Below are 26,007 nucleotides of genomic sequence, written 5' to 3' on the forward strand. Positions count from 1 at the left end.
AAATTAACCTCTTAATCCCTTACTAACTTGTAACACACCTATTACAAACCAATTTATAATACCTCTATTACAAAGACTTCACAACTCGACTAATTCTAGCCAAGACTCAAACACAAAGGTTTAAGGTTTACAAAGGATTTCCTACACACTGCTTCTTAGTAAGCTAAGTAGGAGTTACAAGTAAGAACATTAACAAAGTTACAACTCAACTAAGGACATACAATAACTTGATGTGAGAACTAGTCCGTAGTTGTTTTGTTCTTTGTTCTTGAAGCACTTGAGAATTGCTTGCTGGATAATCACGTGAGAGAGCTTGAGTGAAAATATCTAAGTGTTCAAGTGAATGTTTTACCTTCCTTTATGTTAATAATACATGTGTGCCATCACTTACAATAATGTAAGCAAGGTAGGTAAAAAGTCTTCCACAAAAAGTTAACTGTTGCATTGTTCCTATACTGTAGCGTGTGCAGGCAGAAACTTTCCAATTGGAGAGTTGACTTCGTACAGTCACCTCGGGAACTGGTAGGGACTTGTTCCCTCAGCTGTTCCTTCGACTCTGAAGAGTTGAGCCATATCTCAAACTGGATCTCAACCTGGAACCTTGTGATCTTAAGGTCGTGAGAATGTTTAACGAGCTCCTTATCTGGTTCTTGATAGTAAGTTTGTTAGATCATCAAAATATAAAACAAAGTACTTATGACAAAGATACTTGTAACCTATCACTTAGTCCTGCTCAACTTGAAACCTTTGATTCCAAGGTCTGCCTTCATACCTCTAATTGCGCGTACACACCGTCTCGCGTCTCGTCAATCAATATAATATCATATAAAAATATCATGCACCACGACACCTCCCATTAGATGTGGCGCGTCAGTACGTACATTACCAGAGCAAACAAAAAAGGGTTGAGTGGCGACCCCTGATGCAATCCCATCATAACCGAAAAATGGTCTGAGTTCCCACCCACCATACTCACTCGGGTCTTTACCCCATCATGCATGTCCTTAATCAACCTAACGTAGGCAACAAGTACACCTCTAGCCTCCAAACATCTCCACAAAACCTCCCTCAGAACTTTATCGTACGCCTTTTCTAAGTCGATGAACACCATATGCAAGTCCTTCTTTCTCTCCCTATACTGCTCCATCAATCTCCTAATAAGGTGGATGGCTTCTATAGTCGAACGCCTCGGCATAAACCTAAAGGTTCTCGAAAATAAACACACTCCTCCTCACCTTTAGCTCTACCACCCTCTCCCAGACTTTCATAGTATGGATAAGCAGCTTAATACCCCGATAGTTATTGCAATTTTGGATATCACCCTTATTCTTGTATATAGAACCATTGTGCTCCACTTCCACTTTTCGGGCATATTTTTTATTCTAAAAATGACATTAAATAACCTAGTGAGCCACTCCAAACTTGTCTTGCCCACACTCTTCTAAAACTCCACTGGAATTTCATCCGACCCGGTCGTTTTTCCCTGCTCATCTTACGCGTAGCCCCCTCAACTTCATCAACTCTAATTCTCCTACAATACCCAAAGTCACAGCGACTCACGGAGAGTTCCAAATAACCTAGTACAATGCTCCTGCCTCCCTCCTCGTTTAAGAGACTATGGAAATAGGTCTACCATCTCCGACAGATAAGCCCCCCATCCAACAAAACTCTACCTTCTCCGTCCTTGATGCACTTCACTTGGTCCAAGTCACGCGCCTTCCTTTCTCGCACCTTGGTTAACCTTAACAATCTCTTATCCCCACCTCGGCCCTCGAGTTCCTCATACAAACGACTAAAAGTTGCAGTTTTGGCCGCTGTAACTGCTAGCTTTGGCTCTTTCTTAGCCAACTTATAATGCTCCTTATTCGCCCTCCTCCTCCTTGGCTACACTTTCCACTAGCTTTAGATACACTACTTTACCTCTCCATTCCACCACCAGTCTCCCTTTTGACTACCAGAGTAACCCTTTGAGTTCCATAATACCTCTCTCGCATATTCCCTAATGCCTTGCACATTTATGGTCCACATAGAGCTTGCGTCCCCACTACTCCTCCAATCCCCCATAGTCACCAGCTTAACCCCCAAATCCTGTACTTTAGCTTCCGTCACGGCTCCCCATTTTATCATATGTTGGCTATACATCGCCCTTTTCATCCTCTTCCTCGTGATCTCAAGGTCCATGACCAGGAGCCTATGAAGGGTCGAGAGGTTCTCACTCGGATGACCTTGCAATCCGTGCAAAGACCTCTATCAGACTTCATGCAGAGTAAATAATCGATCTGAGTCTCGGCCATCAAAATCTGAAAGGTGACCAAGTGCTCCCTCTTCTCCAGGAAACTTGAGTTTGCTATCACCAAATCAAATGCTCTATCAAAGTTCAGCATAGATGTTCCTCCTCTGTTTCTATCTCCAAAACCAAAGCCACCATGCACATTATCATATCCCCGAAACGTTGCTCCAATGTGGTCGTTGAAATCTCTTCCTATGAAAAGCTTCTCAGTATGCGGGATACCACGCACCATCTCATCCAAATCCTCCTAGAAACGCCTCTTGACTTCCTCATACAAGCCTGCTTGGGGTGCGTACGCACTGATTATGTTTAAAGTAAAACCTCCAACAACTAGCTTAATAGTCATCAACCTGTCATTCACCCTTATAACCTCCACCACTAGTTTACGGAGGTCCTCATCGACCAATATACCTACCCCGTTCCTGTCCCACCCTCCCAGAATATCAAAGTTTGAAACTGCCCACATCCCGCGTTTTATCTCCTACCCACCTACTCTCTTGTACACAAGCTATATTAATCTTCCTTTTCTCAAGAATCGTCACCAGCTCTATAGATTTTCTAGTCAAAGTTCCTATGTTCCAAGAACTCAGTCTCAGCCTAGTAGTTCCCTCAACCCTCTTACCCAATTACCCTCTGCCCCGCGTTGAATCCCCCATGGACAAGACATTGCCCTACCATCGTTCACCAATGCCACTATAATCTAGGAGTCACTACGCAAGCACTATCCCGAAAACAAGCGACAAAAATAAAATGAATTACCGAAATATAATCTACCACTAAAGGTCGCAAAATAGGCGGAGAAATAAAATAAAGGAACTAACATGAACTATAATCTACAACTAAAGGTCAGAAAAATAGGTGAAGAAATAAAACAAAGGAACTAAAAGAGCTATAATCTACAACTAAAGGATAGAAAAACAGGTGAAGAAATAAACAAAGTAACTAAAGGAACTATAATCTACAACTAAAGGATAGAAAAATAGGTGAAGAAATACAATACAAGAGCTAAAGAGGGCTATAATCTACAACTAAAGTTCACAAAGAAAATGTGCAAATTAGAATAGAACTACTAAGGGATATTTGAAATAAAGATTCAAAATAAAGATGTAAACAGGTAGATAACAATATAAATAAGTAGGCAAAGCTATCACTAATGCGATTAATTTGACAGTGCTAGGGCAAATACTAATAAAGGATTCAAGAGCAAAATAGGCAGGTAAGGAGATACAATTACGCTAAAATATCAAACTATTAAAATATCAAGATAAGAGAGGAACAATAGAACCTGGATTGCAACTCCGAAGAACTGAGTTCAGAAATTCCGAACGAGAACTTATCGAATTCAGTTTTCAATCGACACCAATATGTACCTTCAGCTTCAAATATCTTAAGAATCAAACCTATTGAATCAGTTTTTAGTGATTCAATTTGTTCAAACAATCCCCAAATCGAAAGACCTAATTTGCTTTTGAGGAGAAGCAGAAAAAAGTAGTTTCTCTCCAAAAGCATTTTTCTGAGAAGCACTTTTGAGAAAAATACACTTAGAAGCAGTTTTCAAAAGCTTGGCCAAACACTAATTACTGCTCAAAAGTGTTTTTCTAATTAATTAGTCAAACACAAACTACTTTTCACAAAAAACACTTTTTTTAAAAGTAATTTTGAGAAAAGCACTTCTCAAAATAAGCTTATTTTAGAAGTTTGTCCAAACGGGCTATTATATTGATCCTAAAGCAACTAAATTTAACCCAAAAAAAATGTAACATTTGACTATATTTTAAACAGGGGTCATAAAATCGGCTATTAGTGCACGTCCTTGAAATTTTCTGCGGACTAACGGGCCAAATACTGTAAAATGGCCCAAATTCTAAATTTTGACTCAACGGCGGCTGCTCGCATGAGAGACAGACACGTGTGTAGTCAGATAAAAAAAATTGTTCTCCATTTAAAAAGCCGAAATAAGACGCCAGTTTCGACCCAGTCTACGCATAAATGTTTAAAATTAATAACAGTGCTATTTTGACAATTGTTTTTTTCATTTTTTACATGAGGAAACGTATCCGCTTGTAATCTGATTCTGTATTCTGTATTTTTCTTTTGGAAAAATCGTTCTCATTTTTCTTTGATCGGAAGCAAGGAATTTGATTCGATCAGAAAATTGAGATATGGATGGGAATAATTGGAGGGCTGCTCAGGCTCAAGCTCAAGCTCAGGGGGGTGGTGAAGGTGCTTCCGCTGCCGGACCTCCCACCGGAGCTATGGATTCCGGTGATTGGCGCACTCAACTTTTACCCGATTCTCGTCAAAGGATCGTCAACAAGATGTAAGTAATTTTCCTTTTTTGTAATTTTGCAGCTTGTACTATATTTTTATATGTCAATGATTTTAATTTTGAATTTAGGGTTCCTTTATGTGAAAACTCAGTTCTGCAGGCGAATTGGGTATTCTTATTATTGGTAGTAGCGGAGCCAGAAATTCTAACTAGGGGATTCAAAAAACTTCAAAAATGCTATACTAGAGCTTCCCATATGTTAAGGGGATTCAACAGTTACAAATATAGTTGTTTTTTACCCTACTTGCACAGTGTAATTTCAGGACGACCCCTTCCTTACCTTTAGCTCTGCCCTGATTACTAGGTGGGCTACTAGGAAGTTTATGCCTTAGACTAGATATTACTCTATGATTTACATTTTGTTCTAAATATGGTGAAAGGACAGGTTGGAGCACAAGTTATTGATTGGATTATAACTGATATTGTTAAACAGGTTTTAGGCTTTCACAGCCACAGTAGTCAAAAGTATATTGGAGCTTTAAACAAAGCGCAATTTAAGCTTGGGCTTTAGTGAAGAAAAACGCCAATGAAGAAAAAATGAAAAGTAGAAACGTTGTGCAAGAAACTGTAACCATAAACACAAATAATAATTATTGGAAAGGAATGGAGAAACTGTAATTAAGCTATATATATGCGCTATAGTGCCCTTAAAGACTGGTACCTTGAAATCTACACTATAGCGCCAATTAAGTGCGCAAATCACACAACCTGGGCTTCATCAAGCTTCAGGACCTAAGTGTGCTTCAAGCAAGCCTTTAACTACACTGTCACAGCAGGATGTAATGTAGCACACAACCTGGGCTTCACCAAGCTTCAGGGCCTAAGCGTGCTTCAAGCAAGCCTTTAACTACACTGTCACAGCAGGATGTAATGTCAAAATATTTTTATGTTTAAAGAACTTTTGCCAGGATACTGCTATTTTAGAATTTTAAGCTGATTTTTTATTGATATGGCTGTATAGAATGGAGACCTTAAAGAGACATCTTCCTGTCTCTGGGCAAGAAGGAGTTCAGGAGCTTAAGAAAATTGCAGTGAGGTTTGAGGAAAAGATCTATACGGCTGCTACAAGTCAGGTATGCAGTATAACCTTATTTCTAGTTGTTTGAACAAATGCAACTTGTTCTCCACGTTGTTGACGTTATTCTTGCTTGTGTTCATGGATTTATCTTTTCCAGTCATCTAGACACATTGTGTGTTTTTTTAACTCAAATTTATTTAATGTTGCAGCAAGATTATCTGCGGAAAATATCTTTGAAGATGCTAACTATGGAGACCAAATCTCAAAATCCTATTAATAATTCTATGCAGCCCAATGCTGCAAGTAGTGGTCAGAATGCCCTTGGGCCAGGTAAGTGATGAAACATCATGTGCTGTATTTCACATATGCAAATCTTTTGTCTGAGAGGATGCTTTATATACCTAATTTACTTTGTTCCGCTGTTGAAAATTTTTGCTATGTGTAGCTACGAAGTGTACTGGAACTAATCTTTGAGTTATCTATAATATTTTAGGTGACTACTCTTCGTAAGTATTCTTTGTGCTCTAGGTCGGAGTCCTAGCCCCTTAAAGTGCTGTTTATTTACTTTCTGACTATTCGTCCTTTCTTAACTATCCCCCCCCCCCACCACCACACACACACACACAAAAAGGAACAAAAGAAAAGCGGACCATTTTGCAGTACTACATGCTGTTGTTTATTTGTGTAATAATAATAACTTAATCAGAGTTCTCATGTAGTATTTTGGGATTAGTTTTTGCAAAGCAATGGCTCCTTTTTCTCGTATCTTAAACTGTAAAATACTTGCTAGCTTTTCTTGCTATGTTTGTTATTTATTTGAAAGCATCTTGACTGTTTTATTTTCATTTCTGTAGGATCCCACAGCATGCAGTCCCAAGTTAACAGCCAAGCACAGCAACTTCCTGTACCTATGGTGGCCAATCAAACTCAAACACGGCAACCACTGTTGCAGCAGAACATTCAGAACAACATGGCATCAACTGGGCTGCAAAATTCTGCAAGTTTGACTCCTGCACTTCCTCCTGTGAGCAATTTGACGCAGGCTACCATGCCAAATGTCATGGGCCAGAATGCAAATTTGCAGACCATGCAAAACATGCAAAATGTTGGTCAAAACTCAGTAGGAAATGCCATTGGGCAAGGCATGCCTTCCAATATGGTTGCTAATTCTCAGAGGCAAATGCAGGGGAGACAACAGGTTGTTTCTCAACAGCAACAGCAGCAGTCCCAGACATCACAACAATATCTTTACCAGCAGCAGATGCATCATCAAATGATGAAGCAGAAATTTCAGCCAGGAAGCACGCAACAGTCCATGATGCAATCTCACATGCAACAGCAGCAGCAGCAACAGCCGCAGGACCAGCAGCAGCAGCAACAACAACAACAACAACAACAACAACAGCAACAAAACCTTCTACAGCCTACTCAGATACAATCTTCTCAGCAAACTATGATGCAACCTTCTTCAATGCAATCGACTTCTTTGTCCAACCTTCAGCAGAACCAACAGTCTACTGTTCAACAGTCAACTCAGTCTGTACTTCACCAACGATCACAATCAGTTATGAGACAGCAGCAGGCTCCCATGCTTCATCAACAGCAATCAGCAATGCTACAGCAACCAATTTTACCAGCCCAACAGCACCAGCAACAACAGCTGATTGCACAGCAGGCAAATGCTACAAATCTCCAGCAAAACCAACTGATAGGCCAACAAAACACAATGCCTGATGTGCAGCAGAGGATAGTGGGCCAACAGAACAACTATAGCAGTCTGCAGCAGCAGCAGTTACTTAATCAGCAAAACAATCTTCAAAATATGCATCAGCAGCAGTTGGGCTCTCAAAGTAATATTGCTGGGGTCCAGCAGCAACAGTTGACTGGAAGTCAACAACCTGGTAACTCTGGCGTGCCATCTAATCAGCACCCTATCCATATGTTGCAACAATCAAAAGTTCCTCTACAGCAACAAATGCTGCAGGGTGGTACAACCTTGTTACCAAGTCAAGGTCAACAATCTCAGTCGCAGCCAGCGCAACAGCAAATGATGTCTCAGAGTCAATCACAACCAGGACAATTACAACCACCTTTGGGTTTGCAGCAACAGACAAATCAATTGCAAAGGGAAATGCAACAGAGGCTTCAAACATCAGGCCCCTTGCTTCAACAGCAGAATGTAATGGAACAGCAGAAGCAGCTATATCAACCACAAAGAGCCGCACCAGAAGCCTCATCAAGTAAGTATTTTTCTTAATAAAAGCTTTAGCAGTTTGGCATTCTTAGAAATTTTCCACCTCTCTGGCTTTCTCTGTGAAGGATAATAGGACGTCTATCTATTTGAACCACTAGTTTACATTTTTCTTGGAAGTACACCAATTATTTTGGAATGATTAGTCTTGAGAGGTAGAGATGTGACCAAGTGTGATGTTGCTGTTTTGTTCAGCTTTAACCATACTATCATGGAAACTCAGAAAGAATGAGATCCCAAATATGCAATTGGCTTTTAAGTAAAATATGGAAATCTTAGTTTATTTTTACATTTATGGAATATTAGTTTTTTACCAAATTCCCAGTCAATAGGACCATATACATTTAGATGGCAATTAGTATGTATGAATATAGTTTCTTAATCAGAAAAAAAAATGTATGAATACTACCTGAAATATCTAACACTGTTTTTATCCCAAAATTTCCCTGAAATTTAATGATGTAAGAAGTCAAGTCTTTCAAAATTTGGTTATCCTCAACCTTTGGTTTATTTGTAGCATCTTTAGATTCTACAGCTCAGACGGGAAATGCAAATGCAGCTGATTTGCAGGAGGAGGTTTACCAGAAGGTACGGTTTGCAATGGTATTTTTATTTGCACAAGACGTTGAAAACCGAGGATATTTTTTTTTTGATGACTAGAAATCCGTCTGGGGCCGATCCTTTGGACCAACCGCAGCCTTCGAAACTCGGTGGATAATGGGCCCGCCCCTCTACCCTTCTCCACTTAAATACCAGGCTTTGCTTTGCATGGTGTGGGGGCTTGAACCTGTGACCTAAGACACAAATCCACCACCCTTTGCCACTTGAGCTAGGCCCTGGGGGCAAAAACCGAGGATATTACTGATGACTTGCTGGAACATTTTGGCAATTGATGTGGATTTTGATAAACTAGCTGGTTATAACAATATAAGGAAAAGCTGAATGTTGTGAAATATACTGATGGAGTAATAAAGGAGATTTACCAAAATAAATGTTCAGCTAAATTTATAGTCGTGCCCCACAGTGCAAGGTACTTTGGTATTCCAATTCGTAGAGGAAATAGAAAACTGAACATGTTACCGATAACTTGTTAGAAATTGATATATTCTCAATTGAGAAGTGAAGTACAAAAACTACGTCTCAATTCCAAGCAAGTTGGGGCCGGCTATATAAATCATCAAGTTGGAGTCGGTTATATAAATCATCACTGTCCATGTCGCTTTATGTAAGCCAGTCTCAAATCCATTATAACTAAAAAAAAATACTAGACGTTCTTTACATTTTCTACTAGCATAATTGACAAGTGAAGTAGAATTTGATAAATCAATTGGTTACCAAAAATTAGAAATAGATGAATGCTATGATCTATTATCTAAATTCATGAGGTAATATGTCCGTAAGTTCGGGTCAAGGTCCATGGTGTGAACCCAATTTGCTTTATTTACTAAAAACTAAGAATTTTATTTCTAGTTTGAAGGGTAAACCTATTCACGCAAGAAGTGAAAATGTGAATACATGACGACAACAACAGCAACAACAACAACAAACCCAGTGAGTTCTCACGAGTGGGATCTGAGGAGGTTAAGATGTACACAGCCTTATCCCTACCTTGGAAGGGCAGAGACTTCGGCTAAAGAAAGGATGAAAAAGAAGTAATGGCAAAAAGTAGGAACAACAACAAGATAAAAAGAAGACCGAAGCTAAGATAGCAGTTAAACATTAGATAGTAATAACAATCTATGATAAAAAGATATCATACTAACACTAATGCTATCGAACTGAGAAAGACAATGTGAATACATGAAAAAGGGCAGCCTGGTGCACTAAGTTCCCACTATACGTGGGGTCCGGGGAAGGGCTGGACCACAAGGGTCTATTATACGCAGCTTTGCCTTGAAATTTCTGCAAGAGGCTGTTCCCACGGCTCGAACCCGTGACCTCTTGGTCACATGGCAGCAACTTTACCGGTTACGCCAAGATTCCCCTTCCAATCTGAATACATGGCTATAAGAAAATGTTTTTCTCTGCGGAAAGACATCCATTCATCTGTATTAGTTGGTATACTTTTTTTATTTTTGGGGATAACAGAAATTCGTTGTTTTGAGTTGAGAAACTTGGTGGATAATGGGTCCGCCTCCCTAGCCTTTTCTACTTTAAGTACTCGACTTGGTTCACCAGCTAGGAATAAGTTGGTATACATTGAGTTCTCCAAGAATAAACATATAACATTAACATGTTCTATAGTCTACACCATCATTTTTTTACTTGTCAAGCCGATACATTGATGTTATTTCCACTGTTTACCCTCGTTTGCTTCATTGATGATAAAGGTGTAAAATGGAAAAATTAAAAAATATGACGCCGACTACTAAACCAAATTATATCTCCCAAACTATCTGTAAAAAAAATAAAAAAGCGACCCTATGTTTTCCTCCTGGCTGGGCTGGTCTATGATCACATCTTGGAAGTTGACCCATGATATGAGCTGAAATGTGTACCAAGAAGCTAAAGGAAGCCAAACGTACTTGCTCATTTTACCATTCACACGCTGATTCGTACAAAATGGTTTTTAATCAGTTGTAGTCTTCCTCTTCTACTTCACTTTTAGCCTTTTTATCCAGAAGATTCTTTACTGCATAGAATAGTTGATCTAATTACCTGTCCACCTGGGAATGCAATCTGATATTTGCGTAATTGACTTGATGAAAATATTAATGCAGATCAAGTCTATGAGGGAGATGTATTTACCAGAGCTCAATGATCTATACCAGAAAATTGCTGCTAAAGTGCAGCAGGTATGTCATCAGCATTTTATTCCATTATTGTCATTTCTGAAGTATTTCTACTAGCTGTATGGTGCAGCATGCTTGATATACTATGTTTTGATATAATATGAGGTATTTATAGATCTCAATAAACTACTATTCAATCCCAACTTGTTGAGGTCATCGGCTATACTAATCGTTTGTACCCATTCTGTTATATTCAAGCTCATTTCATTCCAATCACATAGAAAATTATAGGTTCTCTAATTTCACACATATCCCACCAAATATACGAGTCTAACCAGAATGCAACATCTGAGTTTAACCTTTATCTTTGCTACTTGAACCCTCCGTTAGATGTTATCATTTCTATTATTTTTTTTGAATAAAAAAAATCTTGTCAAATCTTGTGTGTCCATACATCTATTTAACATGTGCATCTCTACGATATTTGTCTTATGGATATGTTGGGGCCTTAGAAGTCCAATATTCGTATGGCAATGCTAGTGTCAGAACTGTTTTATTGTGTAATGCCCCCTTAACGCTCATCCGTTTGTATTGTTATAGTTTAATTTTGGTATTATGTTTTATCTATCATGTCAATTTCTTGGAAAATAAGCACATATATTTGAATTGGCATTCACGGATTACCATGTTGCTTAATCTCATTTCTTATCATTCTTATGGGACAATACTTGCAAAGCATATATTTTCTCTTATTTCTACTTATCCTAAAACCATTGACCTTTAAGTGCTTTGTCATAGTTTGAAAAAAAAAATCAACTTCCTCACATGTTTCATCAAATTCACAACATTTTTTGCGTATAGCATGCACCGTGGTACTGCATTTTGTATTCTATTGTTAGTTCGTCCATAACTAGGTAAACAGTACTGGTATCAGATTCATTTTATAAACCAACAGTTGTTGGAAACTCTATATCTCTTTCCAAATTTTTACCCCTATTATTTCTCCTTCGTACGTATGTTTTATGGAATTTATATATTTGATACAAACTCCTTGCAATGCCCATAGGTAATCCTAGAAAATTATCTAATTGAGAATTGTTGCAGAAAGCTCAAAACTCTTAATTCTCATTTTTGCATCTTTAGTTCCTTTCCTGTCATCTTGAGAAACAGTACTTTCATAGTGGGAATGGTGCGGTTAATTCCTTTTCATTTCTTACATCTGCATCATTTGTCTGTGTCAGCATTGTATACGATTGTGAAGTAGAGGGGGTGGTGGACAGTTGGACACCATAAAAGGATTATGCGCACATATCTAGTCAGACACTGTGATGTAGATGCAATTTTGGTGTTAGTCTCTTTTCCTTTTGGTTGCATGTCATTTATCTTTTGGTTGTTATGCTCTGTTACTATTACGGTTTCTACTGGAGTTACTAATGAATTGTTTTTTCTCTTTCTCTTTCTTTTTTTTCTTCTCTGAGCCGAGGGTCTGTCGGAAACAACCTCTCTGCCCTACCGGGCTAGGGGTAAGGTCTGTGTACACATTATCCTTCCCAGACCCCACTTTGTGGAATTTTACTGGGTAGTTGTTGTTTGTTGTTGTTCTCTTTTCCTTTTGGGGAAGGGATAAGGGCCTCCGAATTCTTCGGGCATGGGCTTGATATATCTGAGTTTAAAAGCACTTAAGTCAACACTTTTTTGGAATGTGGGCAGCTGGCTAGCCAACTACGTTATTCGTCTCTTTATGCCCTTTCTTAAGTTTTCACTCCTTTTTCTTGGCTGTGGGAGGTACTTAAAGCACTACTATTAAAAGTTAGCAAAGGGCAAGGAGCATGGCTGTGACTAACTGATTTTTTTTCTGATTTTAAGCATGATTCTCTTCCTCAGCGCCCTCAGACTGAGCAAATTGAAAAGCTCAAGGTGTTCAAGATGACGCTGGAACGTGTTGTGGTATTCTTGCGGCTTAACAAGCATGATATTCAACCTTCTCACAAGGAGAAACTGCTTCAGGTTGAGAAGCACATAAGTTTCTTTCTTAATTCCAATAGGCCGCGCAAACCTACTCCTCCATTGCAAGGGCAACTTCCTCAGCCTTCCATGCAGCTTCAGCAACCACAATCTCTTGATGGCCAAGGTAATCCACCTATGCAACCCGTACAGGGTTCCATGGCAGCAATGCAGCAGAATAATATCACCAACTTGCAGCATAATTCCTTGTCTGGTGTACCAACAATTTCCAACTCTCAGCAACACATGGTAAATACAGTACAGTCTGGTTCCACTGTGGATTTGGGACAGGGTAATTCATTGAACTCACTGCAGCAGGTGGCTACTGGCTCTTTACAACAGAATCCTGTTAACAGTCCTCAACAGGTAAACATAAGCTCATTAAATTCACACAGTGGAACAAACCCTGTGCAGGCAAACCTTGGTTCCCTACAGCCAAACTCAAACGTCCTACAGCAGTCACTTCCTAAACAGCACGAGCAGCAAATGTTGCAGAACCAGCAATTAAGACAGCAGTACCACCAGCGGCAGATGCAGCAGCAACTTTATAATAGACAGCAGTTCATGCAACAGCAGCAAGCAAAGCAACAGCAGACCGCGCAATTGCCAGCCCACCAGATGTCACAGCTTCACCAGATGAATGATGCTAATGACCTAAAGATGAGGCAGCAAATGGGACTGAAACCGGGAGTTTTACAGCAACAGCAGTCAGTTGGCCAGCGTGTCGGATCTCATCATCCACAATTGAAGCCAGGGATCTCTTCACCTCAAATACATCAGGCACTATCTCCTCAGGTTACCCAACATCCTTCTCCGCAAATTGACCAACAGAATATGTTGGCATCTCTTACCAAAAGTGGGACTCCTCTCCTATCCGCAAGCTCACCATTTGTTGTCCCATCTCCTTCAACTCCCTTGGCTCCATCTCCAATGCCAGGGGATTCGGAAAAAGTTAGTGCTGGCCTTGCATTACATACAACGGCTGGAAATATAATGCATCAGCAAGCTACGGTTGCTTCTGCACCTGCCCAATCCCTTGCAATTGGTACTCCTGGGATATCAGCCTCGCCTTTGCTTGCTGAGTTTACTAGTCTGGATGGTACACATGCGAATGTCTCAGCCGCTGTTTCTGGCAAGTCAAGCGTTGAACAACCATTGGAGCGCTTGATGAAAGTGGTTCGTATAATACCATTCTACTTGATTTATATTTTCAGCGATCTCAATAAATCTGTCTTCGTGCCTTTCCTGTTTTTGACATATTTATTATATTCAGGTTAAAAACATGTCCCCCAAAGCATTGAATTCGTCAGTTAGTGACATCAGTTCAGTTGTCAGTATGATTGACAGAATAGCAGGATCTGCACCAGGAAATGGATCAAGAGCAGCTGTTGGCGAAGATTTGGTTGCCATGACCAAATGTCGTCTCCAAGCGAGAAATTACTTTACACAGGATGGACCTACAGGAACAAAGAAAATGAAGCGATACACAACTTCCAATGTTGTTTCATCAAGCGGCAGTGTAAATGATAGTTTCTGGCAGTTGAATTGTTCTGAAGCATCTGAATTAGAGTCAACAGCAACATCCAGTGTCAAAAGACCTAGACTTGAGGTAATATTCTGCTGCTTACTTACAGGAAAGAAGTCCAAAAGTTCAGATCCGAACATGAGAGCCCATGGTTGATTATTTTGGATCTTAATAGAAAGGGGTCCATTCGGGTGCACTTTAAGAGTTAAAATAAATCTGGTCATTGGCCATGGCCATGGCCAAAGAGAGACTAGAATGAAACAATTGCAATACAGTGGAATAGTTCCTGAAGTCTCAGCTTGCACGCAAAGTGAAAGTCAATTTCGAAGTGCCTTTTAATTATCATTCCATGTGCCTACTCTTTCCTTTAATTGGTTATACTGCTGCTACTGGAACTTTGACCCAAACTACCACTTCTAAGTCTGTTCTGGAAACTGTGATAACCAGGGTAGAATACTGTGTGTGTAAATCAAACATGCTTTATGTAGATGGGACATGAGCTTTACTCCTCTAGTGCGTTTGCAGCTGGTGAGTATATCTAAATGATCTGAACCAACTATAGGATGGCTGTATAGATCTAAATGAACGCAGTACATTGAATGCTGTCTGAAACCTGAGGCTTTCAGCTGGCTTGCACGGTGTGACTAATGTTGGTGTGTCTTTGGACCAGACTGTCGAGTGCCTGCTGCTTTAACTTACGATATCAAAACATCTAATCCAATCTCTAGCACAATTTTTTCAACCCTACTGTGCCGCAGGATAAAAATTTGTATGCAAATAAAAATATGCCTTCTATCTATATGATTGCAACATTATCCCATCTGTTGCAACTAGCGTGTGAATATATTCTAGTGTTGAACTAAGTCTGATTTGGAAGTTGTCTTCAGATGTCTAGTCACTGCCTATTTACGAACTATTTTGACTTGAATCCCCAAATGCACTAGGCTCTCTGGAGTTTGGATAGATGGAATGCTTTAGATCCTCTCATTTCTGTATTGGGTTTCTTTATGCCTGGATTTGTCTTACTTTTTGTGTTACTGTAAATAATGTGAATGACTTAAACCCCGCCTAATCATTTAATAGAGTTGCTTGATTCTCAGATGAGTAAATTTGTTCAACAGAAAAACAAAAATACAAATTGAGAACATTCCAAGCATTGGCAGAATACAGGACAACAGGTATTATAAGTTATAAGACGGGAAAATATTAAAGCAGCTTTGATTCCATGCTAGCTTGTGAATCCAACATGTGGAATGGTGTTTTTATTCCTTAAAGTATGTGATCTCTTTGCATATACAGGAAAATGTGTTAGTTTTTGTCATTTCGCTCGCCTCTGGTTTGCTTTTCATCAATCATTATTGATGGTAGTACATCCAATATCTGATGTAAGATACATTTTTTTAGAATGGTAACAGTTGTATAAAATATCCAGCATAAAGGTCATAATATACTTTTTTTATCACAAAAATGTAGTTTTTTCAGATGCTGATTTTCTTGACTTTGCATTCATATTGATGTGTTGATCTTTGACAAGAAAACTGCTTTGGTGTCAATTTTTGGGTTTTGTACCTACAGTGTACTAACAATAATTAGTAATCTATTGCAGGTTAATCATGCACTGGTTGAAGAGATACAGAATATCAATCGGCAGCTTATCGACACTGTTGTAGAAATTAGTGACAAAGGTGTTGATCCAAGTGCAGTTGCTTCTGCAACAGAGGGTGGTGAAGGCATTACTGTAAAGTGTTCCTTCACTGCCGTTGCATTGAGTCCAAACTTAAAGTCACAGTATGCTTCTGCACAGATGGTGAGATTTTCATATACTGAGCTTCAGTCATCAACTCTATAACATTTTTTGTTTCTATAATTGATACGGTCGTTTAATTCTGTGCAGTCTCCGATTCAGCCGTTGAGATTGCTCGTTCCAGCTAATTATCCAAATTGCTCTCCAGTTTTGTTGGACAAGTTTCCAGTTGAAGTCAGGTGAGGAAAAATTTGGCGGTCTTCTTGATTTAGTACCAAAAAGAGATGAGCCAAGACAGAGAAAGGAAAGGAAATAATTGAAAAGGGGAATTATAACATACAAGTCAATAAAGCATCAACAGATCTGATTTTATGACATGTTCATTATACCTTGTTGATTTTGTGAAAGGTCGTAAGATGATGAACAAAAGGTCCTTGTGATTAATCATTTAGTTGAATTCTCTAATGGTCAGTCAGGGGCTAGTAGTAACAGAGTTCCATTAAGCTATGTCCTGTTTTTTTCTCCCTAGAAACAAAAGAACAGGGTTTAATAGAAAAGTAAAAGAAGAGAGGGATGACAGTAATTGCTAGGAGAAAAAAAAAATGATGTTGGGGCCATGCTGATACTCGAATGGAATACCATAGTTTTGGAAAATATACTGACCACGAGATACGAGATTTTAGAGCACCCTACATTGGGAAATCATAAAAGATATTGTACATCTGCCTTTTGATCTGCGTTAAGATTATCAAATAAGTTTTGAAAATCACCCTTTATCTAGTCTTATATTCTCCACTTTAACTCGTAAAGTGAATCCTTTTAAAACTGGGTTTTTACCTATTTTTGCTGCAGTAAGGAGTATGAAGATCTATCTATGAAGGCCAAATCAAGATTTAGTGTCTCTTTGCGAAGTCTTTCACAGCCAATGACTTTAAAAGACATAGCAAGGACTTGGGATGTCTGTGCTCGCGCTGTAATTTCTGAATATGCACAACAAAGTGGTGGTGGGACCTTCAGCTCAAAGTATGGGTCTTGGGAGAATTGTTTGAGTGCAGCATGATCAAACATCAATCTCTGAGATTGTCTTCATCTTTGGCTTTGCTCTCCTGCTGTCTTGATCCACCCTTTGTCTTTGCTCCTTCTGTGGGTCCCATTTACTGGCTGCATATCGGCATCTTGAACTGAATGCCTAAAATCCTCTGTATATGCTGGTTGTTACTGAATAAATTTTTGCTCTCCATTGAGTTGTTTATAATCAAGTGTACGAAGTTTGCCTGTTGAGTTGTTTGTTGTTAACTTAAAACTGGCAATTCTGTGCAGTATATTTCTGAACTTTGTGAATGAAAAGGTTTTAAATTATCAAAGTGTCTGATGGCTCGTTTATGGGCGGGGCGGGTCTTGACCCAATTGGAAGAACATGGGGTTCCATAACTCAGTTGTAGGCCTAAGGTCTTGGTTCATTTATTTCATAAATTTGTTTGCTCTAGCTCAGGAAATGGCATTGTATGTCTCTTTTTTAAGCCACTCTTTATATTTTGTCCCTCTTTTAAAAACTTTGCAAATATAGACTCAATGGTCTTGGTCTTGTTCCGTGGATTCGACTGGGTCAGTTTTCATGGCTTTCTAGTACAGGAATGATTGGTAGCAGCAGACTGGGACAGCTAGTGGGAATTGAACCAATAACTTTACAAAGGTTTTGAACCTTCTTGATCACTAAGCTATGTTTTTAGGCTATGTCAAGTGGATTTAAAATATAATATATAGAGATAAAAAATAGATTTTGCCTTTTTATATACAGTGTAATTTTTCGGCGAAGGAGTTTGGGTGGACCCCCTAAATTCGCACCTGCTTTCACACACCTAAACAAAATCTAATTCATCAAAGTACGTTAATTACATCGAAGATCATGCATCACAGTGAACATTCTTTTCTGAAATAATTATGTTGAGCTTCGTAGTATCACGATTTATGGCAGCTTCATTTAGATAATGAGTAGAACTTTTCATCAATTAATGAGTAAATAAGTCAAACAGACCGAGGTTATTCTCACAATTGATTCCAATCAATACAACACCTACAGGAGAGAAAAAGAGAAGGGAAAATAAGAGAGAAATAAAGAAGAATGAAGCATAAAATAAATAAGACTAGAGTCTAATTTTACTTTGTATATAAATGATAACTGTATATACTAATTGTGAGCACCTAATTTTTGATAATATTTAATTTTTTATCACTTCTTCTATGTAAATATTTTAGGGGTTTTAACCTACAATTTTTAGTTTTGTTACACTTTTTATTATAGGGTAAAAATACAAAATTTAAAAGGTGAATTATTACTATTAATATTATTTTATTTTTATTTTTATTTTAAAATAATAAAAAAATTCCGAAAAAATATTAATTTTTTTTAATTTTCAGGAGTGATTTAAAAAATAAGAAAAAGGGAAGTATTGAATAAAAAAATAAAAGTAAAAGTAGGTGGAATTCTCTTTTAAAAAGTAAAAGAAAGTAGAAAATTAAAAAAATAAAAGTAAAGTTTTGTGAAAATTTTAAAAAAATAAAAAGTAAAAGAAAGTTGGAATTAAAAAACAAATATAAAGGTATCTGAAAATTAAAAAAATTTAAAGTAAAAGAAAGTAGCATTTTTAAAAGAAAAGCAAAAGAAAGTGGATTGTTTTTTTAAGAAAAGTTAAATAAGTGGAATTCTCTTTTAAAAAGTAAAAAAAGTGGGATTTTAAATAAGATAAAAGTAATTAAAGTTGGAATTTAAAAAATAAAAGTAAATAAAGGTGGGATTTCTTTTTATAAAAAAAATAAAAGCAATTTGTAAATGGGATTTTTTTTAATTAAAAAATAATAAAATAATAAAATATTTTTAAAAAAAAAATCTGAAAAATCTCGAAATTTTTGCTATAAATAGAAGAGAAAATTTGAGAAAAAGGGAAAAAAAGAGAGAGGAGGATGAGAGAAATTCAGGTTGAAAATTTTCATTAAACTTTTCTTTCAATATTTCGGGCCTTGAATCTTAGGTTTGAAGAAGAGTTGATAGAGATTTTGTTGTTGTTGTTGTATTGACTCTACAACTTTCAGATTTTATTCATTTGAATTCACTCTCTTGTAGGTATGTAATTCAAGCTCTTGAGTTAAAAAAATGTCGGAGCATCTTTATTGAAGCAGAAGCAAATTTATTTGGTTCTTTTGATAAAGTTTCTTTCGTATTTAATCTGTTCGCATGAATGATGTTTCTTTGATTGAGTGAATTGAGATTTGCAAATGTTAACGTTATTTTAGTATGTTCATCACTCTGTCTCATTTTTTTTTATTTTTTTTATTTTCCTTGGCTCATGACTTGTAACCAGCAGGTATTGTTTTGTTTACATTTAGATTTCAAGTTCATGTAGCACTAGAGGTGTTCAAAACCGATCCGAAACCGAAAACCGAACCGAGCCGAAGCTTAATGGCTTATTGGTAACGGAGTTAACGGCTTAACGGACGGGGAACGAATTGAGATTTTTTTATTAACGGCTTATCGGTTTGGGGGCGGATTATTCAATTTTCTTAACGGATAATCCGTTAACCCGTTAAGAATATATATATATTCAAAATTTATTTTGATTTATATATATTAAATATAAAAAAAGACAAAAACCCTTGACTTTAGTTTCCACTTTCCAGTACTCTGTCTGTCTAGTGTCTAGGACTAACGTTACTTGCAGTGACCTGGAGCTAAAGCCAGTTGGTATATTATAAGTCAAGCTCATCGAAGCCAAAGAGTTGACTAATAAAGACATCATTGGGAAGTCTGATCCTTTTGTTGAGTTGTTTATACGTCCACTACGCGATAGGACAAAGACCAGCAAAGTTATTGTAAGAGAACTTCCATCTATTATTGTCCTTCTTAATTTATTTATCTCCTGATGAGGAATGTATAACGCCAGATTTTGTTTCCTTTGTTAAGGATAACTGTTTAAATCCGATCTGGAATGAGCACTTTGAGTTCATAGTTGAAGACATATCCACTCAACATTTAACAATTAGAGTTTATGATGATGAAGGGATTCAGGCTGCTGAATTTATTGGTTGTGCTCGAATAGATTTGAAAGACCTTGAGCCCGGTAAAGTGAAAGATGTGTGGCTGAAACTGCTCTAGGATCTGGATATACAACGGGACAACAAAAACAGAAGATAGGTAAGAATATGTTGATATGTATGTCTGGTGTAATTTCGATTTGTGAATATGTATGATATGCCGATAAACCGCCCAATAACCGTCCGATAAGAGCTAAACCGATACCAATCCGCCCGATATCTTATCGGGTGGCTAACGGATTAGTGCATTTAAAAGCCGATAACCGTTAAGCCAAACCGTTAAGAGTAATTAACCGCCCAATCCGCCCGATAAGCAGCCCTAGTTGCTAGGGTTAAAAATTTTGAAATTTAAAGAAGTATGTGAAATTGAACAATTTGTCAACATTAAGATGTAAAAAAAAATAGATTGCGTTAGTGGAAAGATCTTATCTTCAGTTTAGGTTATTGACTGCATATTTTCTTAAATTAACCATGTGAAGATTAAACTTCCTCTGCTTCAAAATGGTACTGTATAAGTTATAGTGGTGATACTACAACTTTCTTTTTAGCATAGTGTTAAATAAATTAATTACTTTAAGTGTTCTTTGTTATAATCAAGTTTAAAATGCATTTTTGTATGTCCATGTTTGTTTTGTTCCTTCTGGTTCATCCGAATAGTTCTCAGCATGGTTTTTTTTGTGCTCATATGGTCATTTAAGATTCATTATTTTGTTATAAAATTTTGTTAGTTTCTTTCTAGAATTTGAAAACGAAAGTCGGTCTTTTGAAGATGATATGGAGATGAACCCAAAGCTGGCACCTGTCTTTTGTTATTTTCACATACCAACTCCACCTTTCTGAATTGTAGTATGCTATAACAAAAGGCTCCAGTGATATACATGTAGCTAACCCATTTCTTTAGGCCTTTTGTACTTATCAATTTATACCACTCCATCCACAACAAAACATCAAAACTCATGGCCCTCATTTAATTAATTTTAAATCCTTAGAATTCGAGGCATGCCATTTAGCGAATTTTCTATGGCCCTCGCAAAGTTGAAAAAATGCGTAGTTACTTTAGGCGCGTAATTTGAAATTACCTTCCTAAACTCGGGTGTGCATTTCATGTGACCCAAATCCAAATCCCAACAACGTTAAATAAATTGTGTCGTGGACCGCGGGTGCATTTATGTGACTTGGTTCAAGACATATTTTAAATGACGTTGCAATCTTCCTAAAAATGAATACGAGCGCTTAATAAGTTAAAATTGAACCATAGGCTAAAACATGTATTAAAATCAGATAATAGGCCAATTATAACAGTTGAGCGACCGTGTTAGAACCACGGAACCCGGGAATGCCTAACACCTTCTCCCGGATTAACAGAATTCCTTACCCAGATTTCTGTGTTCGCGGACTGTAAAACAAAGTCAATCTTTTTCTCGATTAGGGATTTGAACCGGTGACTTGGGACACCATAAATTATCCCAAGTAGCGACTCTGAATTTTTAATAATAAATGAATCCCGTTTCGATTGTCATTTTAAGTTGGAAAAAACTCTCTTATACCCTTTCCGGGGTGTAGAAAAAAAGGAGGTGTGACAACTCTGGCGACTCTGCTGGGGACGAGAACCTAGAATCTTTGGTTCAGGGTTCAGAATTCGAGCTTAGATGAATTGTTATATTTGGCTTTATTTATTATCTGATTTTATTCACATGTTTGGGCCTGATGTGCTAAATGCTGCTTTTACCGCTTTGATATTTGGTTGAATTTTATATAAACTGTTACGAAACCCTTCTCTTCTCATCTTCGGGGATGTGCTCACTGGTCGAGACTCCCTATTCTGTTAGTGTCATACTTTGAAATAAGAAAGAGGCTCGGACAAGTTACTAAGCCGGATGGCCTTTTGGTTCCCGATACGTAACCCCCTCCTCGGCTCGAGTTGTCTGCTCGGGTACACAGTCTAGAACACATACCCAGGTTTTGAACCTAGAATACTCAGCCTCATGCCGGATCCCTAGTAGGAACGCTTGTTTGCATCATGTGCATCTTGACTTTGGGGACTCAACACAGGGGTTGAGTCCGTCTAGGACAGGTATACCCAAAATAACAGACCATCTTAATGCATCCTATGTGCTACATGTTGCATCTATTCAGGGGTAAAAGGGTCATTTGGCGGACCAATGATAGTTGAGGGCATATGAAAAAAAAAAGGGTGAAGTGTGAAGGTAAAGCGAGTGGGGCCTAATTATGTTTTCTGTCACATTTTTGTTAAGAAAAAAAGAGAGCTTGAAAATTGAAAAAAAAAAAAAAAGATTTTGCACTTTTTTCATTATTTTCCGAAAAATCAAAAAAAAGAAGGAAAAAGAAAATCCAAAAAAAGATGTTGCATGTTTCATCATTTTCAGGGAAAAGAAAAAATATATATTCTCTAAATTAGTTGTTTTTGTTTTAATTCTCGCCCGTATCCAATTTGCCCGAACTACGCAAACCTGATTCTCGTCTTTCGGGACGGGATACGTAGGCAACCCACATAGGGTCCGGTCTTCCTAGTAAATCTTAGGTTCTTGGCTTTGCAAGGTCATAGCCAAATTTTGCACTTCTAGCCACCTTTTGGCCAAATAAGTCAGTTTACAAAAATAGCTTCGACCATGTCTTCCATGTGTCCAGTAGGGAGTGTTATTGTCTCATATAGTGTTGATTTAAAGTTTTCTCATACAGGTGTGGATTTATTTACCGAAGTTTGAACATGACAGATACTCCAGGATCGCTGCATTTAGGAGCTGCTCGAGGAGCCATTTTATGTTTTTGAGTCAATTGTTTTTGTTTATTTTTCTAGTCCTGTATAGTAGTATTTAGTCTTTTAGGCGATGTTAGAATTTGTATTGTCTAGTTAAGTTTGTATAGTCTTTTGTTACTGTATTTCTTATTTTGCATTTGGAAATGTGTTACAAGTAAAAATCCAAAAAAAAAAAGATGTTGCATTTTATATTTCGTTATAAATTTTCTTTAGAATACTAATTCTAGAAATGAAAAAAAATTATTTTAATACTTCTTTAAAAGCTTTCTTCAAGGTGTTAATTCCAAAATCCAAAAAGATTTTCTTTTGAGGTGTTTCTTCGGGAAATTAGTGAAAAATGAAAAAAAATCTTTTATTTTCATTAGAACTTTAGGATATTGTACATAAAAAAACACTTTGTCTTTTGTTTATCATTGGAATTTTTCCTTTAGGCAATCAAAATTGAAATCCAAAAACATTCTGTTTTATCTTTTTCATTGCTTGCTTCGAGATCTTGCGTCAGGATATCAAATCAGAATTCAAAATGTCTTTCTGTGGTTTATTCCTTAGATTTCCTTCAAAAAAAAAGAACCAAAAAATATTTTTCTCTTTTAGGGGTTTTCCTTGATAATTTCTCATAGAGTACCTGTTTTAAAAAAAAAAAGAAAAGAAAAAAAAAGAAAGAAAAGAAAAGAAAAATGGAAGCGTTAGTTTGTTTACTTTATTCCCGATCTTGCCAGAACTACGCACGGTCTGATTCATGCGGGGACATGATACGTAGTCAATCTCTATAAGATTCGACCACCACTAAAAAGAAAATGGGGAAATGAAAAATAAATAAAGGAGGATAGAATAAAGGAAGCTTAAAAGAAGGGGCACAATTATGAGAGGCCGGAATGACGCACACAACCGAAGCAAATGCATGATAGAAAATGGTTAATTGCCTAGGTGCATTGCATCCCAACGTGTAATTGCATATGTGTTAAACTCTAAAAACTAACAAGCTTGTTGTTTTGTAGAGAATTCGAGCAGTTAGTTTATCTAGAGGATACTGGCACATTATCATTACCAAACCAGATCAAAAGGACCAATACCAGAAATCATGTCTATCCCGGATGTCGACACAAGTGTTGAGGTAGAGGAGTTGGACGTCAGTAAAGTGAAAGAAGAGATGCTCAAACTTAAGCAACAGATAGCCGAGATGTATCAGGCCTGGTCTAAAGGACAATCACCCCCAGCTTACCCTGCTAACCCTTCTTCCACCCCACCACCGGCTCAGGCTCAGGATCATCCTGCCATCGATCCAAGCTTTCCCATTTACCAACATTACCATGGCACTACTTCTCATATGCCACAAGCTCCACTACCAAAATCAATTCCATACCCCCCCTCCGCCAGTCACCCCTGTCTTTGTGGCATCTCCACCAGCTGCACTCCATAGATCCTCGAGTGAGCCTATGCTCCAAGCTCAGGACAACCAGTACTACCCCCGGAGCCCACCTTCAAAGCTCCCGAAACCTACCCCTATAATCCACGTTCAGATCTCCCGAGAGAAGCTGAGAGACCAGCCAAAAATCCCAAACATGAAGAGAAGTTCAGGAAAGTTAAGAGCCTAGAACAGTCATTCCGGGACATGCAAGGATTAGGAGGTCAAGTAAGTGTGGCCTACAAGGAACTATGTCTGTTTCCAAATGTGCAATTGCCACCAGGTTTCAAGATGCCCAAGTTTGATCTATACAATGGGCACGGTGATCCAGTAGCACACTTAAGAGGTTTTTGCAGTAAGATGAGGGGAGCCGGAGGAAAAGATGAATTGTTAATGGCTTACTTCAGTCAGAGTTTGAGTGGATCAGCATTGGAACGGTACACTCGCCAAGATCACGGAAGATGGTAAACATGGGATGATCTGGCACAAGCGTTCGCTTGTCACTTCCAGTATAATCTTGAGATCATTCCAGACCGACTGTACTTGACTAAACTAGAGAAGAAGCACAGTGAAAGCTTCAGAGAATATGGTTTCCGATGGAGGGAGCAGGCAGCAAGGGTAGATCCCCCAATGAAAGAGAGCGAGATGGTTGATTACTTTTTGCAGGCTTTAGAGCCGACCTACTTTGGTCATTTGGTGTCCGCAATCGGCAAGTCTTTTAATGAGGTTGTAAAAATGGGAGGCATGGTCGAGGAGGGACTTAAGTCCAAGAAGATCATGAGTTATTCAACAATCAAGGCAACCATCCACGCCATCCAAAACGGCACTAGGGGTGTACTTGGGAAAAAGAAGAAAGAAGATGTTGCGATAATTGAGTCCGAAGCCTGGTTCGGATCTAGAGGCCCATCACCCTACTATAACCAACCTCGACCCTACCACCAAAATTACCCCCACACTCTATATAGCCATCCACAACAATACTACCCACCTCCAGATCCCCATTTTCCCGTCCATCAGGCACAAACCTATACCCAAACCCCGACACACGCACAATGGCGTGCGCCGGCTCCACAAAATCCATACCCAGCTCCACAAAACACATATCCACCCCCAAGAGCCTACAGAAATCCCCCCGGAACGGGTTTCCGACCAAGCCAAGCCTTCAAGAATGAGAGGTTACAGAAGCAAAAGACTTTCACTCTACTGGGGGAATCGTATACCAGTCTTTTCCACAGGTTGAGGCAGTTGGGCATGCTGAATCCAATTGAGCCTAATATGCCAAATCCCCCTCCTAGAAATCTTGAACACTCGGTGAGTTGTGAGTACTGTTCAGGGGCCCCTGGGCATGATACAGAGAAGTGTTGGAAACTGAAAACAGTTGTGCAAGAGCTTATTGATACTCATTGTATCGAGGTCTAGGCCCCAGAGCACCAAATATCAATCATAATCCACTGCCAACTCACCATGAGACCCATATGATTGAGTTGGTACACAAAGGAGAGGAGCTTAAGAAACCCTAGCAGACGGTAATGATGATCCATTCCAGCGAAACCAGTTCAAAGGAGAAGGTAACCAGTGGGAAATCAGTGGTCCAGTTGAAAGGGGTAGACAATAATCCAGCTGTGGTAGCCGAGAAAGGGTCGTCAAGCACTGTTGCAGTGAAAACAGAGGAAGCTAAAGTGGTAGTACCAGGGGTTGCAAGTAAACATGTTGTGGTCATGAAGGGTGCTCGCACAGAGCCTGTTATTATAAAATCAGTAACTCAGCTTCCAGTGATCAACAACAAGGCTGTTCCTTGGAATTATGAACGGGTAACAGTGATTTACAAAGGGAAAGAAATC

General features: G+C 38.4%; 1 protein-coding gene across 5 annotated transcripts; it reads left to right on the forward strand.

The window, feature by feature from the left end:
• The first annotated feature begins 4,261 nt into the window (after positions 1–4,261).
• LOC107800619 (mediator of RNA polymerase II transcription subunit 15a) lies at positions 4,262–17,257 on the forward strand. 5 transcript variants are annotated; one of them, XR_001651448.2, is made up of 12 exons: positions 4,262–4,610; positions 5,581–5,692; positions 5,847–5,967; positions 6,492–7,877; positions 8,406–8,476; positions 10,609–10,683; positions 12,487–13,800; positions 13,898–14,233; positions 15,271–15,327; positions 15,756–15,956; positions 16,044–16,132; positions 16,746–17,257. XR_001651448.2 is itself a non-coding variant. In XM_016623820.2 (12 exons), the coding sequence occupies exons 1-12, from the start codon at positions 4,453–4,455 to the stop codon at positions 16,951–16,953; spliced, it is 3,975 nt and encodes a 1,324-aa protein (XP_016479306.2). In that variant the 5' UTR covers positions 4,262–4,452; the 3' UTR covers positions 16,954–17,257. The 5 variants fall into 5 exon arrangements, 4 of the variants coding, with proteins under 4 accessions (XP_016479306.2, XP_075089601.1, XP_016479303.2 ...); XM_016623820.2 differs by lacking the exon at positions 15,271–15,327 and having other exon boundaries at positions 12,487–12,942; positions 13,039–13,800; XM_075233500.1 differs by lacking the exon at positions 15,271–15,327 and having other exon boundaries at positions 8,415–8,476; positions 12,487–12,942; positions 13,039–13,800.
• Positions 17,258–26,007: the final 8,750 nt, after the last annotated feature.

The sequence above is a fragment of the Nicotiana tabacum genome, chromosome 16, assembly GCF_000715075.1.
Source record: "Nicotiana tabacum cultivar K326 chromosome 16, ASM71507v2, whole genome shotgun sequence".
Lineage (NCBI taxonomy): Eukaryota > Viridiplantae > Streptophyta > Magnoliopsida > Solanales > Solanaceae > Nicotiana > Nicotiana tabacum.